General features: G+C 46.3%; 1 protein-coding gene across 3 annotated transcripts in view; it reads right to left on the reverse strand.

Moving 5' to 3' along the window:
* Positions 1–290: 290 nt before the first annotated feature.
* micu1 (mitochondrial calcium uptake 1) overlaps positions 291–19,473 on the reverse strand; it is a 116,277-nt gene continuing 97,094 nt past the window's right edge. For all 3 annotated transcript variants that reach the window (XM_070865576.1, XM_070865574.1, XM_070865575.1), the window contains 4 exons: positions 18,036–18,173; positions 11,310–11,418; positions 9,832–9,921; positions 291–2,811 (listed from right to left, as the gene is read on the reverse strand). In XM_070865576.1, the coding sequence (XP_070721677.1) occupies positions 2,651–2,811; positions 9,832–9,921; positions 11,310–11,418; positions 18,036–18,173 (498 nt within the window). In that variant the 3' untranslated portion in view covers positions 291–2,650. The remainder of the gene's footprint in view (positions 2,812–9,831; positions 9,922–11,309; positions 11,419–18,035; positions 18,174–19,473) is intronic.

The following is a 19,473-nucleotide window of genomic DNA, read 5'->3' on the forward strand; positions in this document are numbered from 1 at the left end:
CTTGCCAGCGACGCCCACATCCTGGAATGAATTTTAAAATAAAACTCTGGGACTCCATGTGACAGATCCTGAATGCTGATTTAGGCATGTACGGAGCAGGTGGTTGATCTCTTGGTTCACCTTTTCTGCAAAAAATCGTGCACAGAAAAATAAGGATCTTCAGCCCTTCCCAGCACGTAGCTGAATCTCAGTGACTGCTTGGGGTTGGTAAAGGTCAGAATCAAATCTGTAAACCATGTCGGGAGAGATAGACAAAGTGAAACACACCTCAAAATAAAGAGACAATATAGTTACAGGAAAACATTTATTGCGAGCTTTAATTTTTTGGTTTCTACATTCGTATTTACTAAAGAACCATCTGAAAAGGTCTCACTCTGAGCCCATGAGCAAACCTTGAGATGACGATGGATATTAGTGCTGAACGCTTTGCGTTTGTTTGAAATATGGATCAATATATCCAATAAAACAGCAGTCAGAGTGTCATGCAAAGGTTTGCCCACTGACATCGCTGTAATTTATACACTTCTATATCGACAGGAGCAGTGAGACATTTAAAGACAGAGCTTGAACACTAATGTCAAATGCTGAAATCCATAATCAGCATCAAATCAGAATTGGAATGAGAAATTTCAGCCTCTGTCTTCCAGGGACTAAGGAAAGAAAAAAGAAAGAAAAAGACTTGCATTTATATAGCGCCTTTCATGACTACCGGATGTCTCAAAGCACTTTACAGCTAATGAAGTACTTTTGGAACATAGTCACTATTGTAATGTGGGAAACGAGGCAGCCAATTTGCATTCAGCAAGCTCCCACAAACTGCAATGTGATAATGACCAGATAATCTGATGTTGATTGAGGGATAAATATTGGCCCCAGGACACCTGGGTTAACCCATCTGCTCTTCTTCAAAATAGTGCATTGAGATCTTTTACATCCACCTAAGGGAGCAACGGGGCCTCGGTTTAATGTCTCATCCGAAAGACGGCACCTCCGACAGTGCAGCGCTGCACTGGGAGTGTCAGCCTAGATTGATGTGCTCAAGTCCCTGGATTGGGACTTGAACCCACAACCTTCTGACTCAGAGGCGAGTGTGTTGCCCACTGAGCCATGGCTGACACCAATGACATCACCAGACAGCGATGAAGGAAGAGACAGCGATAACGAACGACTCCTCAGCAGACAGACTATCGAATAAATGGAAAGTGCCATTTCAAATCATAGCTGAAGATTTAAAACATTATGCATTATACAATTATTATTATTTTTACATCAGTGCCTTAAGGAAAAGCAGCCCCAGAATACAGCAAGCCTTAGTGTATAGGCAGCCTGCTGAAAAAACAAAATGATTCCAAGAGGAAGCTCCTGTGTACAGTAATCACAACAGGAAGTTCCTGTCTATTCTTACATTATCGTATTCGAAACCATTGATCCAATGGTCAACATGAGTTAACTAAGTGGATGAGTTGCGATGAAAAGCACTGCAAGTGGAGACTTACTGAGCACTGTTGCAGTCTACATAGCTTCCTAGTATCCAAAACAAGCAAAAAATATGCATTATCAGGTGCATGGCTTCTCTGGGGGTCAGGTCACCACAGCTGGTAGCCAAGTCCCACTCCAGGCGTTGGGCCAAAAAACTAGACAGAATTCAGTGCCGTACTCGGGTTGCTGCATTGCTGGAGGTGGTGTGTTAGCACATTGCAGCCAGCTGTTAAACTGGTCTGGGCAAAAACATTCTCTTTTTTATCTCAAAGTCCTCTCTTTTTACTTTTTGGTTCCCTTTATAATGTGGCCAGAAGAGCTGTAAAATGTCAGATCAGCTATGATCTTGTAGAATGGCAGAGCAGGCTTGAGGGGCCAAATGGCCGACTCCTATTTCTTATTACAGGATTGCAGCTGATGGAGGGGGGGGGGGAGGGGATGGGATGTTTTTTTTCCCTCCCCGCTATAAACACCCCACACTCAGGGAACCCGTGGCATCCTTGGGTCCACAAAGCAGATTGTGGGGAGTCTCGGAGCGAAGTAGGTAGGACGGTGGTCGTTCTTGCGCCGCACCGCGAGAGTGAAGCGATGCGGAGCGAGTTCAGCAAAGATTTGAACCCGACACGTGCTGAGGCACACTGCGGGCGTTCAGATCTCAGAACACAATCTGCATGTGAAAGGGCCACACTGGAACACAAAGGGTACAAGCGCCAGTGTGCTCACTCCCACCAGACAGGTGGTCTGTGAGCCTCCAGGTTACTGAGCCCACGCACCGTGACTCCCAGCAGGCTGACAACAATGCCCCTGGAAGGAAAGTGGCAATTTAGATGGTGTTTTAAGCTGAATAAATGAATGAGTTATACGCCTCCAATACTGGTTGCACACAGCTGGAAACAAATTGACCAAATGAACAACAAACTTCTTCAGCCCATCGATGCTTCGGAGGAGATTGCTCCTCTAAAACCGACTGAGCAACACTTGTGTAATTGTATCCAACATGCAAAAATTCCCCACATAAAGAAAAAATCATAAAGTCATTGGAAAAAAAAATCCTGTATCTTAAACATCCCAGGAGTTAAGGCATCACAGTTCAGTCCTCCTGACAATCCTCTGAGGGCGTGTGCTGAGGCTGCTCAGGGCTGCTGTGTAACTGAGATACTTCTGTTCCTCTTTACTTGGATAGATAAGGCAAGTCCCAGGCCGTCTCCTGCGTGCATTTCCACATTGCGCGCATGAGCCGGGTGAAGCCAGTGTCCTTGGGCTTCTCCAGTCCACGCATCAGCCGCTGCTTCATGATGGAGATGAACTCCCTGTTGCTCAGCTCTCCGTTCCCTGAAAGACAAATTTCACACCTCCGTCAGTAACCTGGAGGGCTGCCCACAGCTCCTCGGACCAGCGTGCAATAGGAAATCAAAATGGTCCCGTGGTTGGGGTGGGAATGTTCGGATACTCTGTGAGCAACATTGGAACATTATGTTCTGTAATGTTTGCTGGTTCAATGGTCAACACGAGCCAAGTAATTGGATGAGTTGCAATGAAAAGCGGATTAAGCAGAGAGCACTGATTTGGGTGAAGCAGTCTGTTGCAGTCGACACAATTTCCCCGTATCAAAAACAAGCAACAAATATGCATTAGCAGGCGTGTGTCAGTTCGTCACAGCTGGTAGTGCCGTGAATTCGGATGTCACGCCCCACTCCAGGCGTTGGGCCGATAATCGAGACTGAGAATTCAGTGCAGTACTCGGGTTGCTGCATTGCTGGAGGTGCTATGTTCGCACATTGCAGCCAGCTGTTAAACTGGTCTGGGCAAAAACCTTTTTTTTTAAATCTCAAAGTCCTCTCTTTTTACCTGTTGGTTCCTTCCTAATGTGGTCACAAGAGCTGTGGGTGTGATATTACAGGATTGCAGCTGATGGTGGGGCTGTCTTCCTGCTGTAAACACCCTAACACTGGGGAAACCAGTGGCATCACAAGGTCTACAAATCAGATCTGGGAAGTCTCACTGAGGAAAATCCTCTTGCAGCCCCCAGCGCGATATTTAACTGCTCCGACAATTTACTTTCTACTGTCTGCTTCAGTGACATTTCCAGGTAGCTTATTCCACAAGTCTATCACACATTAAAGCAGTTCCACCTCACCCCCTGTCTTACTCTTCAATTCCTCATTTGCAACCTGCGTCTTCAGGCACTGGAACCCTTCATCATGGTGACGAAGGCAGCCACCTGTCCATTTTATAGCCACCAGGCCATTTTCTGAACAGACTGCCCCAATTCATTTAAAAAAAAATGTGGACCAGGCACAAAAGCTCAGTGTTGTTGTGCCGGGCCCGTTTACCCTGGCCCCGTTAAGTTTGCAAGCAGCGCTGGTAGAAGACACACGAGGCACACAGAACTAATTTACTCCTTAATAGCTGCTGCCAGCTTTACTCGTATAACAGTCGACTGATGTGAGCTCAGGGGGTTGCTCACTGCTAAACCAAGAGCTCCGGAACACTCGCAGAATTTCCAAGCTAGCTCAGCTAAACGTGGATTAGATTTCTGCGGAGATTTTCTCCTTGATCATGAATCTTCTGAGTGTGGGTACTGTGCAGATCCTGTCCAGGAAAAAAAAACCTGGGACCTTTTTTCCAACATTTCACCAATTTAAATTTTAAAAAAAGAGACCAGCATATTCTGACAACTAGTGGTCCTGCCAATGCATTTAAATCAAGATTTTATCTTGATGCCTTTTATTATAATGTATATTTTAAATTGTGCTGCACAGCTCTCATTACTCACCTGTGGTTCTACTGGTGAAGGAACTTAAACATACACTGCAAGTGAGCCAAACATATTCATGCAGAAATGGAAAAGGAATAGGATGAAATTATCTCACAGTGGTCTACATCAATAATCAGAAAATTAATGGAATCAAAAATCAGAAATAGAATGGGAAGAGCTGTATGAAAATCACCCAATAAATAGAAACATAGAAAATAGGTGCAGGAGTAGGCCATTCAGCCCTTCAAGCCTGCACCACCATTCAATGAGTTCATGGCTGAACATGCAACTTCAGTACCCCATTCCTGCTTTCTCGCCATACCCCTTGATCCCCCTAGTAGTAAGTGACAACCAATATTCTCCAAAAGGGGCGGATCTCACACGAGCTGACATGTCAAATTGTCAGGAGGAAGCCTAATTCGCACCAAGTCCCGTTCACCCATCACCCCTGTGCTCGCTGACCCGTGTCCTAACTCGCACCAAGTCCCGCTCACCCATCACCCCCTGTGCTCACTGACCTACATTGGCTCCCGGTTAAGCAACACCTCGATTTCAAGATTCTCATCCTTGTTTTCAAATCCCTCCATGGCCCTCGCCCCTCCTTATCTCTGCAATCTCCTCCAGCCCCACAGCACACCCCCTCCCCCCCCCACAATGTCTGCATCCTCTAATTCTGCCCTCCTGAGCATCCCCGATTGTAATCGCTCCACCATTGGTGGCCGAGCCTTCTGTTGCCTGCGTCCAAGTTCTAACTCCTTCCCTAAACCTCTCCGCCTCTCTCCCCTCCTTTAAGACGCTCCTTAAAACTTACTTCTTTGTTCACCTGCGCTAATTTCTACTTATGCAGCTCGGTGTCAATTTTTTTAATCTCATAATACTCCTGTAAAGCGCCTTGCGACATTGAAGGAGCTATAGAAATACAAGTTTTTATTGTTGTATATTGCACCTCGACTTCTAAAACCCAGTTGATAGAGAACTGCTTCTCTACAAACATTGAGTAATCATTAATGTGGATTGATAACTAGCCAAAGGGAAGGAAGCAGAGGAGAGTTCTAAGAGCAATGCCCCTGGGGTTAATTCTGGAACACCCTGTTCCTAGTATAAAAGGGGCGGGGGAACTAATGACTAAGAGGAGACAGTAACAACAACTTGTATTTATATAGCGCCTTTGACATGGTAAAACATCCCAAGGTGCTTCACAGGCGTGTTATAAGACAAAACAAATAAATCTGACACCAAGCCACATAAGAAATTAGGGCAGGTGCTTGATCACAGAGGTAGGTTTTAAGGAGCATCTTAAAGGAGGAAAGAGAGGTAGAGAGGTGGAGAGGTTTAGGGAGGGAGTTCCAGAGCTTGGGGCCCAGGCAGCTGAAGGCACGGCCACCAATGGTTGAGTGATTATAATCACAGATGCTCAAGAGAGCAGAATTTGAGGAGTACAGACATCTCAGCGGGGGAAGGGTTGTGGGGCTGGAGATGACGACAGAGATAGGGAGGGGCAAGGCCATGGTGGAATTTGTAAACAAGGATGAGAATTTTGAAATTGAGGCCAAGATCCATTAAAGAGAGTTAGGCAGGATTTGCAGCTGGGCTGATGAATGGCCAATGAAGTTTAATATGGACAAACACAAGGTATTAGTGGAAGCTTAGCTTGGGGTCAAGCAGTACACCGATGTTCCAAACTGCTGGGTTAGCTTGAGGTGGTAGCCAGGGATGCTGACGGAGTAGAGACTGCAGGAGCCAAAGAGGAGGGCTCGAGCTTTGCTGGGAATTAGTTAGAGAAACAGATCGGGATGCTGCAACACAATGGGCCCTGAAAGCTGTACAGAGGCAATCAACAGAACTGCTCCCCATTAGAGAGAGATGGGGTGTTAGGAACAAATTGATGAACTGGGCTCTTCAACGGACGCACAAGATACATGGCAGGATAGATAAAGTAATCCTGGAACAATACTTTCAGATACACCAGGGCAGCAGGATGAGAGGGCACTGGGTCAGGGTTGTGAACGGCAAGTTTAGGACAGCGGTCAAGGAGTGTTTCTTGACAGAGGGTGATTAACAGCTGCAATCATCAGCCAGGAAGGCTGATTGAAGGCACTAAACTCAAATCAGGCCTCCAAGGTAATGGGCCAGAAGTACGTTAGTGCACCAATCAGACTCATGCCATCATTTTTTTTAAATGACCATTAAGCACATTATACACACTAATTCTTCACATACTAACAGGGCCTCTACATTTCTCTAGTACCTCATAACATAACAATTAGGAGCAGGAGTGGGCCATTCGGCCCCTCGAGCCTGCTCTGCCATTCAATGAGATCATGGTTGATCTTCTACCTCAACTCCACTTTCCTGCACTGTCCCCAAATCCCTTGATTCCCTTAATATTCAAAGGTAAAACTCTGCAGAGAGTCTGTCCAGTGCATGAGAATATCTCAATGTGTTCAATGTTCTTATGATACTCCCTTCGTATAATTAAATATTGAAAAAATATTGCATAAAACAGTAATACAGGTTGATCCTCCCTTATCAGGAACCCTCGGGACCTGGCCTGTTCTGGATAAGGGATTTTTCCGGACGAGGGGTGGTCACGTTAAATTGGATGGTACGGGTACTGAGCAAGGGGATATCGGGGCTGGAAGTGCGGCAGAGAGATCATGGGGGGCGGTGGATTGTGTGGTCAGGCCAGCGATTGCGGGAGTCGGCATCAAGGAAGGACTTCAATTTGTTTAATTTGTTCATGTCGGAGCGGCCGGGAATGGTTCTGGATACGGGAGTTCTGGATACGGGAGGTTCAACCAGTACATTTGTGGCTTTTTAGAAAAATCTGGCGCATAAAATGTTTAGAAGTAAGTTTACTGGGCTAGGCTCGGGCTGTTCACTCCCAGAGAAGCTGCTATGTACCCCTAGCTGTCTCAACTGACTATTCACCGAGCTCGGTGTCAGCTAGCTTCACGGATGTCCTTCGTGTTTGAAGTGATGGTATTTATAATGATGCATTTCCTAGAAATAATAAAACAGAAAATGCTTGAAACACTCAGCAGGTGTGACGGCATCCGTGGCGAGAGTTCTGACGAAGAACTGAAACGTTAACTCTGTTTCTCTCTCCACAGATGCTGCCTGACCCGCTGAGTATTTCCAGTATTGTCTGTTTCCATTTCAGATTTCCAGTATCTACAGTATTTTGGTTTAATATATTTCCTCATATGGTGAGGCAGAGCCCAAGCATTAAAAACGCAGAGAGAATTTTCTCATTTCAAATTAGAACTCAAAAATATCAATATTGTATTTCCTCGTGTGTTTGACGTGCCGGAGAGCTCAGTGCCTGCCGCTGACAAATGGATACAGTAACCGGCTACTGTTATGTTCAACGTGCACTGGCACATGAAGAGACACGGTTGTAACGTTAAACAGGAATGCTTAGTGTCAAGGCTGTGCTCACCATAGTTGGAAATGGACTGTGTTAATATCTGTACTTTAGAGCATTTAGGTCGGGGCAAAGGAGCGGCAAAAGTTCGTAGAGGGATGTGATCGGGGTCCAGGAGAGGCGAGAGTTCGGAGCCGAGAAGAGGCGAGGGCCCAGGGGCAGCACGGGCCCAGCCCACACTGCGATATATGTGTGCACTAGGTGTGCAGCAGAGCTGGTCTCCAGTCGTCCTGGTTAATCCGTCACTGGACCAAGACCTAGCTCTGTCAAGCCCGTGTGGTGGCTGGTGTGCAACAGCCACCCCACGTTAAAAAAATCCACGCACAGGCATCTTCCACCCTTCAGGATGTAATTCAGGACCTGGAATATTAGGTCCTTCATTGAAACTCCTGTGAACTCAGCGCTTTTCCCGTGGAAACAAGTCATCCTCATTTCGAGGGACTGTCTATGATGAGAGCATTTAGTGACTGGATTTAGTGGAGCATGAAAGGCTCAAAATTTGCACGCTTCTGCGAAACCAGCTCATTCAGAAGCCGAGAACAGTAGGGTTCGGTAAGTTCCACGCATTGCGTTGCTTGCATGGCGGGCGAACCAGAACCTCGTGGGTCTAAATCCGAATGTCAGATGACAGCAATCTTCCAATCCCCACGCATTTAAAACCTTGCAAAGGTCACCTGCTAAACTGGTCGCAAGAGTTTCAGCAAAGCTCTGGTAATGAGGCTGAGATTGATGGCGTTGGACAAATAATGTACGGGTGGAGCATGGAGCTTGTGAAATTCACGGGGCTTGATGAGCTGCAAATCAATGGGGTCGACTGTCACCGTACACAACTGGGCTCAGAACACCAGGCAGATTAGTATTGGTATACCAAAACAATTAGAAGGGGGGAAAAGCGATTTAAAAAAAAATTAATTCACAGAACGTGGGCATCGCTGGCAAGGCCAGCATTTATTGCCCATCCCTACATGCCCTCGAGAAGGTGGTGGTGAGCCACCTCTGGAATAAGTGATTCGCTGGGCCATTTCAGAGGACTTCTGGAGTCACAGATAGGCCCTGACCACTCGAGGACATTTGTGAACCAGATGGGTTTTTAACGACAATCTGGTGGTTTTATGGCCACCATTACTTACACTACCTTTTTTATTTCAGATTTATTTAATTAAAATTGAAATTCCCACAGCTGCCGTGGTGGGGTTTGAACTCATGTCTCCGTATCATTAGTCCAGGCCTGGATTACTTGTCCAGTAACATAACCACTATGCTACCGTATCCCTCATCAGGGAAGGGTTGAGCCTACAATTGGATAAAAAAGACTTACATTTATAACACATTTCATGTGGGGGGAAAAACAGCAGGAGCAGTGCAGACGGAGCAAGAAACAGAAATGAAGTTTGCGGAGCTGATGGAGAGCACAGTCAGAGGTACATTTTGAGGAAGTTTTCGAATCATAGAAATTTACAGCTCGGAAGGAGGCCATTTCGGCCCATCATGTGCGTGCCAGCTGACAAACAGCTATGCAGTCTAATCCCACTTTCCAGCTCTTGGTCCGTAGCCCTGCAGGTTACGGCACGTCAAGTGCACATCCAAGTACTTGTTAAATGTGGTGAGGGTTTCTGCCTCTACCACCCTTTCAGGCAGTGAGTTCCAGAACGCACCCCCCCTCCACCCCCCACAACCCTCTGGGTGAAAACATTTCCCCTCAAATCCCCTCTAAACCTCTTACAAATTACTTTAAATCTATGCCCCCTGGTTATTGACCCCTCTGCTAAGGCAAATAGGTCCTTCCTATCCACTCTATCTAGGCCCCTCATAATTTTATACACTTCAATTAGGTCTTCCCTCAGACTCCTCTTTTACAAAGAAAACAACCCCAGCCTATCCAATCTTTCCTCATAGCTAAAATTCTCCAGTCCAGGCAACATCCTCGTAAATCTCTGCTGTACCCTTTCCAGTGCAATCACATCTTTCCTGTAATGTGGTGACCAGTACTCCAGCTGTGGCATAGCTGAAGATGGAGGAGAGGGGCAGAGAAGCGGAGAGGTTTCGCAACAGAATTTCTGAATATGGGGCTGAAGGTTTTGGCACTGAACCAGAGTCGAAGAGTGGAGACTGAAAACTGGGAGCCAGGGCGGAGAGAGATACTCAGGAATTCCTTGGGTTCACTCACCGTCAGAATCGAACAAAGCAAAGACGACATCACAAACGTGATCCGAAAGTTCCACTCTTGCCACCGTCCTGGCGACCTGCTTCATGGTTGCTGTTTAAAAAAAAAAGAGATCTGTTAACACTTTTTGACAAACTATTCTGTGCCTGTGACTGTCGGACTGCTAGCGGGATTCTCCTGCAGCATATAGTCAGTGCAAATGTTGACCCTCGAACAGACACGGCTCAGTACTTGCTTAAAATGCAATGAGCAAGAGGATGCAGAGACGTCAAGATTTTAAATGTGGCCTGTTACTTTAACTTTGCGGGAAAAGTTGGACCCAATCAAGGCCTTTTAATTACTAAAAAAAAAAAGACCCACAAAGTCTCAATACGAACTTGGACAGGCTTCATGTCACACATTTACTTCGCTCAATCCCAAGTGTTAGATGCACATCCGTTTAAAATGTACATCCGTTGCCAGAGCTTCTTGCCTCCGGTACTCGATCTGGATGTCCAATTTAGCTGTTGATCACTTCCTGATATCAATCCTCAGTTTGTCTTTTGCTAGTTTGAATTGGTGTTCTCCCCACCCCCACCCCCCCCCTCCCCCCGCGTCTCGCAAATTTGAAGTAATTGTCTGGATTTAGCTTTCCACGCTGTTTGCCATTGCACACACTTCTATAGCATCACTGCTCTGATTTCCTCTTTCCAAGGCTTAAAAACCCAAGCTTCCCCAGTCATTATGGATCAGACTTGTGGCTTTTCTGTGCACTCTGTCTAGTGCATGAGAACTGTGTCCTTGTGACTGGCACTGGACACTGCACTTGAGGTGGGATCTAATCACAGCACTGTGCAATTTGATCGGGACATCCTCGACTTATATTCTACAGCTCAACATTCTATTGGCTTTGTGGATTGCTCCTCTACGTTGGTGGACTTTAAGTCCAGAGCCTTTACTGTTGGCTTCACAACTAAATCAATGGTGGCAATAGGGGGAAAAATATTACATAGATCAAATATAACGTTTAATGCAATAAATTTACTGCAATCAGTGACTCCTTGGCAAAAAGCAGATAAATCTAAGATGTTTAGACAAGGCAGCCATCAGAACGTGACGTGGCCTTGAAGTTGCGCTTTGCAAAAATGAGTTTGGAACAAAATCCCTTCTGCTTTTTTAATCAAACACTAATTTTATTTAATGGAGTCAGCACCTCTATTGGATAGACTAAGGAATATAATACAAACACGTTAGGTATATGGATCATCTTTGCTCACTGCAACATCAAAGGCATAGAAAATGTTTTTAATTATGTCAAGGTCAAGTTGGGGGGGGGGGGATATAGATTAGAAAATAGAAACAAACTCCAGCAACCGAGTCAACAAAAAGGCGGCAAATGAAATCCTCACTAGTATATACCGAGGGATGCTCTCTACTTTTTGCACAGATTCAAATGCAGAGACTTTAATATGTTAACACCATATGCTATTAGCTCATTATACCTTTGTCAATGGAGGCCCCTGCCATGTGATAGAAGCTCAGTGCTGTGTCCACATCATTGATGTTCTTCAGAAAAGTGAAGAAATTTTCCACCTCCTCAAATGTGATGCCCTGTAGTAAAAAGAACAAAGTGAAATGAAGGGATTGCATAAAGTCTGGGGTGGAAAAAGGCCCACTATACCCAGAGCCCATTGTATGATTACTCTTCATTGGGACTCCCTCCCCCACCCCCCTCCCCGCCTATTGAGCTCCTACTTTAAGGATGACTAGATTCACTCCACTAACTCCCAACAAGATCAATCTCTATAATCCCCAATCCCACTCAATGGAATTCAAACCAGCTCCCATTAAAAAGAGTTCAATCGACCCCAACTCCCTTCTCTATGCTCCATAATCCGATGTGAGGAATGTTTTTCCCAATCTCTAACCTCACTCGATCTTGCAGTGTTTTGCATCGATTTACTTCACACATTGATACCACTCAGACTTCCCTAGTGTGCAGCTGTTATCAATCTCAATAGCAATGACACATAATGCCGTTCAGGACTTGGAGTAGACAGAAAGACACAGAGTATTTACAGGAGTTTTCCAGCTACTGTGCATTAGTGGCCGTGTCTTCAGCTGCCTTTGCCCCATGCTCTAAATTCCCTCAAGTCCCTTGTCTGCTCAAACCTCCGCACCTCCTCTAAGATCCTTCTTACAACCCACCGTTTTGACCAAGCACTTGGTCACCATTATCTTTCTTTTGCTCGCTGTGCAATTTTTACTTGTGCCTCTGAAGCATCTGGTGACATTTCTCTACGTTAAAGGCACTATATAAATGCACACAGTTGTTGTAAATCTCAGTCTGTGCAGTGGTTCCACCACTGAAGTTGTTCACAGCACCTCTGGATTTGGGTGGGAATAATCAGGGCTCCTGATTGTTATATATTAACTCCGACTGGGAATGTACGAGTGAGCTGCTCTCCACAGTCAGACAGCCCACCGGCAAATAGCGTAGAAGCTTCAATGTGAACAATGGCCCCTTGGATGAGGTGCCAGAGGCCATCAATGCCTTTAGGGAGGGAGGGAAGAAGAAACAGGGTAGAAAAGAGCTGCTGTTTCTGAGATGGTGATAGACTATTCAACAGACACAATGCAGCTTCACTGAAAACATTAACATTGAAAGCTCCTAAGAGACTCTGTGCAATGGGGCAGTCATTAGTGAAGGATATTCAGAAAAGAGGATCGCAGGAGATGCAGCAACATTGGTACTTGATCAGTGACAGAAATTCACGTCAAATTTATACAAAAATTGAAATATCACATGCATTGAAATGCAAAGTAATCAGCTCAATGAGTGCCTAATTGTTACACTGCACAACCTATGCATAATTAATATATTAAAATGAGTGCACATGTAAAACAATGTTACAATGCTGGGCACAACTGGGTTGCAGCCAGAACCCGACACACAGATTCTGATCTGCAAGGTTCCCCGACCAAACAAGCAAACTCTGACTGACCCAAGCCTGTGTCACTGAACAATTTGATCTTGTGGCCTGACCAGACACACCTCTATTGTAGCAAAATAATGTACTTTACCTTGCATGGTGTTAACTCCCAAAGCAAGCGCTCTACTTGGAACTCCTTCATGGCAAACGAGCCAAAGGTGGGCAGAGGAAACGTTACAAGGACATCCTCAAAGCCTCCCTGATACAGTGCAACATCCCCACCGACACCTGGGAGTCCCTGGCCAAAGACCGCCCTAAGTGGAGGAAGTGCATCCGGGAGGGCGCTGAGCACCGAGTCTCATCACCGAGAGCGTGCAGAAATCGAGCGTAAGCAGCGGAAAGAGCGTGTGGCAAACCAGACTCCCCACCCACCCTTTCCCTCAACGACTATCTGTCCTATCTGTGACGGGGACTGTGGTTCTTGTATTGGACTATTGATCAGCAAGTGATCAGCATTCGTCTTATACGAGAGGAGAGAGAGGAGCAGTGTCTCTGCAAGTTCTATGGGGTCAAGTTTCGGCCCGAGTTGCTCCTTTTTATTTTTAGGAGCAACTAGTTTAGAATGAAGTATCTTAGAAATTGCAATTCTCAGCATTTAGTTTGCTCCAGTTCTAGTGAGTTAGAACAGTTTCATTTTAGAACAGATTTCCTTCTCAAAAGGGGGCGTGTCCGGCCACTTACGCCGGTTTTGAACGTTTAGGCAGTGAAAACTTACTCCAAACTAATTTAGAATGGAGAAAGTGTAGATTTTTGTACGCTCAGAAAAACCTTGCCTACACTTAAAAATCAGGCGCAGGGAACGAGAGATTGGGGGGGGGGGGGGGGGGGGGGAAGGGAAGTTTACAAACATGAAACACATCACTTTTACAAATAAAGAGCCATCATCAATAATAAATGGTAAATAAATCAATCAACAAAAATTAATTAAAAAAATCATTAAAAAATCAATAAATAAAAAATTAAGTTTCTACTCACCGACTGCAGCACCGGGAGCCCTCCAACAGCGTGCTGGTATCCCCCCCCCCCCAGTGTGTCTCTCTCTCTGTCTGTCTGTCAGTGTCTGCGTTTCTGACAGTGAGGGATGGGGAGGGAGGGAGGGGGGGGGGAAAGAGAGGGAGGGAGGGGGGAGAAAAGAAAGAGAGGGAGGGAGGGAGGCAGGGAAGAGAGGGAGGGAGGGAAAGAGGGGAAGAGAGGGGGGAAGAGAGGGGGGAAGAGAGGGGGGAAGAGAGGGGGGAAGAGAGGGGGGAAGAGAGGGGGGAAGAGAGGGGGGAAGAGAGGGGGGAAGAGAGGGGGGAAGAGAGGGGGGAAGAGAGGGGGGAAGAGAGGGGGGAAGAGAGGGGGGAAGAGAGGGGGGAAGGGAGGGGGGAAGGGAGGGGGGAAGGGAGGGAGGGAGGGAGGGAGGGAGGGAGGGAGGGAGGGAGGGAGGGGGGAAGGGAGGGAGGGAGGGAGGGAGGGAGGGAGGAAGGGAGGGAGGAGGGAGGGAGGGAGGGGGAAGAGAGGGAGGGAGGGGGGGGGAAGAGAGGGAGGGAGGGGGGGGGAAGAGAGGGAGGGAGGGAGGGGAAGAGAGGGAGGGAGGGAGGGGAAGAGAGGGAGGGAGGGAGGGAGGGGAAGAGAGGGAGGGAGGGGGGAAGAGAGGGAGGGAGGGGGGGGGGAAGAGAGGGAGGGGGGGAAGAGAGGGAGGGGGGGAAGAGAGGGAGGGGGGAAGAGAGGGAGGGGGGGAAGAGAGGGAGGGGGGAGGGGGGAACATGAGGGAGGGAGAGGGGAACATAAAGGGGGGGGAGAAAGAGGAGAGGGTGGGGGGGGGGGAGAAAAGAGAGGGAGGAAGGGGAGAGGAGAGGGGGGGGGGGGGGGGAGGCTGAACGGGCTTGGCCGACGACTTTGGGCGGGCCCCGCCGAAGACGTGGAGGGAGGGGGAAGGAAGAGCCGGTGGCGAGGGGAACCGGAGCAGGAGCTGAAGAGGAGGGAGGTCCAGTCCGATCTTCGCCGCCCCAGTGAGCCCAGGGCTCGGGGCAACGTGCTTCGGGCCCCTCCCACACAGCTTCGGAGCTACTGCACATGCGCGCACACTCTAGCGCGAATGTGCAGAGGTCCCGGCACTGTTTTCAGCACCGGGACCTGGCTCTACCCCACCACAGCTTGTGCTGCGCTGCGCCAAGGGCCTGGAACGTTCTAGCAGTGGGAAGAATATCAAGGTAAGTTTTAGGCGCGGCTCGCGGGACTGCGCCATTCTAGGCGCGGCCCGAAACTTGACCTCTATGTAAGGAAATCCTTCAAGCAACTGTAATACAGAAAAATGAATATCTACCAAAACTTTCCACATCAGTATTAATTGTACAAACAATGGAGAGAGACAAGTTTCAACACATGAGATTAAAGCCAAGTTAGCAAGTCGTATAACTGTCAGGAAACAAGGTCAATACATTGCTGTATGTGCTAAAATGATTACACTTTGTATTATATAAATAGTAAAAAGGATGAGAGAGAAAGCCAAACAAACAGAGATAGATGGATAAAAACAAATTGAATGTGGAAGAGAGAGAAGAAAGATGTAGCGGGAGAGACAGACTCAGCTAGGCTACCTGGAGTTTCACATTCAGCGGTGCTGAACCCTTTGATCTGTAAGATTATGTTTTTGGAAAAGGGGGGGTGGGGTGTGGGGGTGGGGTGTGGGAAGAAAAAGAGATATTGAATCATTGTGACAGATTTTAAACAAACTGCCGTCATCATAGGCAGTCCCTCGAATCGAGGATGACTTGCTTCCACGCCAAAAAAGGGATGAGTTCACAGGTGTTTCAATGAAGGACTTAATATTCCGGGTCCCGAACTCCAGTTGAGGGGTGGAAGATGCCTGTGCGTGGGTTTTTTTTAACGTGGGGTGACCGTTGCACACCAGCCACCACATGGGCTCGACAGAGCGAGGTCTTGGTCCAGTGGCAAGGGTTAACCAGGACGACTGGAGACCAGCTCTACTGCACGGACCCAGTGCGCACACACATCGCAGTGTGGGCTGGGCCCGTGCTGCCCCTGGGCCCTCGCCTCTCCTGGACGACGAATTGCAGCATCCTTCAATGCCAGAATGCAGTTCAATAAAGGCAGGTAACTTAAACAAAAATAGGAAGAAGTGATGATAAAGTGCTTCTCCATAAACTTTATAACATAAAATAGGCAGTAAAATGCCTCATGTAACAATAACTTGTATTTATATAGCACCTTTAATGTAGTGAAACCTCGCTAGGTGCTTCACAGGAGCGTTATCAGACAAAACCACTAAGAGCAATGGCTCTCTTACCCCTTGCGCTCCATTAAAATTCTATATATGTGGTTAATTCTCTTGACATTTCAAAACACACACACACACAAAACACACAACTCAGCACATAAAAACCAAATATAGGCTGCCAGTATTTACAAGGCACTGTATTTCACGAAGTATTAGGAATGAGGCTGGTCTGTTTCCTGCCCTGCATCAAAATCTCAGTTGGCCGGATGTCGGCAGTAACAGGACACAAAGTAGTGCGTTGTGATTTTTGGCCCGCCACAGTCCCATTCCTGCTCCAAAATGGGGATAGATTTTGGCCCCTACATGTCTGAGCGACATACATGTCCTGAATGATATACTATTGCATGAAGAGTCAACTGGAATGTGCACTTTCCCCAAGGAAGGATTACATTTACTTGTTTGGGGGATTGATTGTGAAACGCACACTTTGTTGTTTACATATTTTCAGGAGTGTTGACTGGTGGTTTGCACTCAACTTCATTGCTAGGAAATAACTGGTAGCAGTCTGTATGACTTGGTAGTACATGGATAGCTCTTATTTTGCCTGCTTGTCTACTCAATCCAGAGTGCAGCATTATGGAGTCACACCTGAGGAAACCCAATAAACCTTTTTCAATTTACGTGAGAAAGTTCGGGTTTTGACTCAAAGAAAAAGCCCAGAACATTTGCAGCGTGCCTGTATTGGAATCCAGAGATTCACAAATGAGAAAGACCTTTTAACTAGGGCAGGTGATGTGCTGTGACAAACCTGGCAGATTTCTTTACTTACTGTGTGTAGCACCATTTGCTGCCCGAGTACAACAAAAAGTCCCAGTGGCAGTGAAAATGCCATGTCTGTGCGATAAATCACTCACCCTCTACTTGTAAACACTGGCCAAGATCTGATAAATGCTTCAGTGATGACAATAATCAGCTGAAGTTCAGAGTTGTGTGTTTATTCTGGCACTACATTTGCTTCTGCAGACCTCTCGAGTTATTACACAAAATATTAAAAGTTAAAAATCAGCCAATTGTGGAGCCTTTGGAAAGATATGTTGGAAGTAAGAATAGGGAAAAGGAATACACCTTAAATAGTAAGAGTTTAAATGGAATGGAGAACCAGGGAAGCTCTGGTGTGCAGATAAGGTCATCAAAGCTGCACTCCTGTAATATAAAAGGCACCAATGATGAGCAGGCCAATTAAGCCTCATTCAATAATTGAGTAGGAAGAGCCGGCAGCAACTATTGCCGTCTCTTCTGCAAAATTACCAGGCACAATACCTGTACTCTGAATTCCCAATTTTAAAACTGCATTCTAATTCACGATTGCGGTTAGAGAAAAGTAAACCTGTTCTCCGGTACCTGGGGAAAGTTAACCAAATGGTAACTTGCACCTCCTGGTGGGTCTCAATGGATCTGACTTAGTTCTGCAGTAATTAGCCGCACTGACAATATCTGCTGCAGCACGGATTGAAGCTCTGCATTCCTCTAGAACTGCACATCAATGAACACAGCCTCACTTCACAGATTTCAGTGGTGCACTATCTGGAGTTGAACATTAAATGATGTGACCAAGGCAGTGCTATTATCTCAGGCAGAATTCTACAGAAGAACAACTTGTGTTTAGATAGAGCCTTGTACTGGCCAGTTTGCCTCATCCGTCAAGGGCAGCACCTCTGACAATGAGCAGACCGTCACCAGTGCAGTGGGGTACCAACCAAGATTGTGTGCTCAAGTAGAACATGATCCCACAACTTTCTGACTCACGCGAGGCGGGCGTACTACCAACCGAGGCATGCTGACATTTAACTAATGTAAAGGTCTCAACAAAGCCCACAGTAGTTGGTGATTTTAGTTTCATCCTTTAGGAATGGTGAGTGGACTGGGACAGCAACAGTACAAAAAAAAAAACAGTATTTGGCTGAGTGCTGTGTTCTGTTGCGTCATCACGCAGGTTAGTACTGCCAGGGTCTTACCTCTGCATCCTTGAACTGCTTTTTGATACTTTTCAACATTGCTATGAGTTTCTTGGACTGGACCCCACTATACGCCAACAGCATACGGCCAAACTGACGCTCTGTGATTCGTCCATTGACTGGGTCTTGTCTATCAAACTGGGTGGAGGAGGGGAGAGAAAAGATGTGTGAACAACGACTGATGTTTTAGTAGAGCAGTTAAGCATTGCACTGATGCACTATTGTACTCGCCCCAAGGGTAATCAAGTAATTTCATCACCTTGCCATCTCTCTTTCCAACCCCATCAAACCAGTCTAAACAATCGAGATTAAAGCTCATCCCTTGTTGATTTGGCTTACTAGCAGACCTCCCGTGGCATTGCTTATAGATAGTTTGGGATCTTGAGCACAGTTGTGATGTTCAGCTGCCAAGATGGAGCTATGTTTAACCTAGCCTGTCCCTTTAAAAAGTCACAAAGTGCAGGAGTGTTGCAAACAGGCATTTCCTGAGGTGAGTCAGAGGGCAATTGCTGTATCTAAGTGAAAGCATTTACAGTTGCTTGTAAATCCATGGCTCCTTCCTTGAGTTGGGGGCAGGGAGAGAAAAGAGAACCCAAATTATCAAACAACGGAAAATAGCAGGAAACTAAGGGCTTTCTTGTTGTTTAATTGTCATTTGTGAATGATATTTAAGCCAACCAGGTACACGAAACACGTTCAAGTAATAATTTCAGGTGTGATGGATGCATTGTACACAAGACTTTTATTAAATCACAGGTTAACTACAGCTCAGGAAGTTCTTGCGATCCATTTTAGCTCATCTGTCCAGAAGGACCTGACAGTCCTCTTATAATGAGATCCAACTGTTGATTAAATGGTTCCGGGGTTTTAACCTTCAATACACAAGCTGGAAGCCTGTTCCACATGTTGATTAACCTATGTGCAAAGAACTAAGTCATGATATTGTCATTTACTAGTTTGAAACATTTATAGATATTTAAAAAAAAATTAACATTTCCTTTTTCTCTCCTGATTGCACACAAAAAAAGGCAGGGACAGGATTTTGACAAGTGGTTAGGAACGTACAGGACTGTAAAGGACAACTGCGATCCATTGGACAGGTCCCAACAAAGGTACATAGGGTGAAAGGACTGCAGCATTCTCCCGTTCACAATTTGCAGTGAAAGCTTCCAATCGATTAACAGCTCGAGGGCATTTGACGAGAAGTCACAATAAATTAAACTTGTGATCAGTGTGGAGGCCATTAGAAATAGTGTACACAGTTTAGATACCTTATAAAAATGAATTGGAAAGGCTTCAAAGTGCAATATTAACCATGTTTTTGTGACTTGGGGCTCTAAGCTATAAGAGACTTGCAGTGATGAATATTGGAAAAGGAATGATTGAGAGGTCCTTGAAATACTGAGGGAATGATCGAGATGGAGATGCAAGTCAGCCT

Source organism: Pristiophorus japonicus, chromosome 22 (genome assembly GCF_044704955.1).
Source record: "Pristiophorus japonicus isolate sPriJap1 chromosome 22, sPriJap1.hap1, whole genome shotgun sequence".
Taxonomy (NCBI): Eukaryota; Metazoa; Chordata; class Chondrichthyes; family Pristiophoridae; genus Pristiophorus; species Pristiophorus japonicus.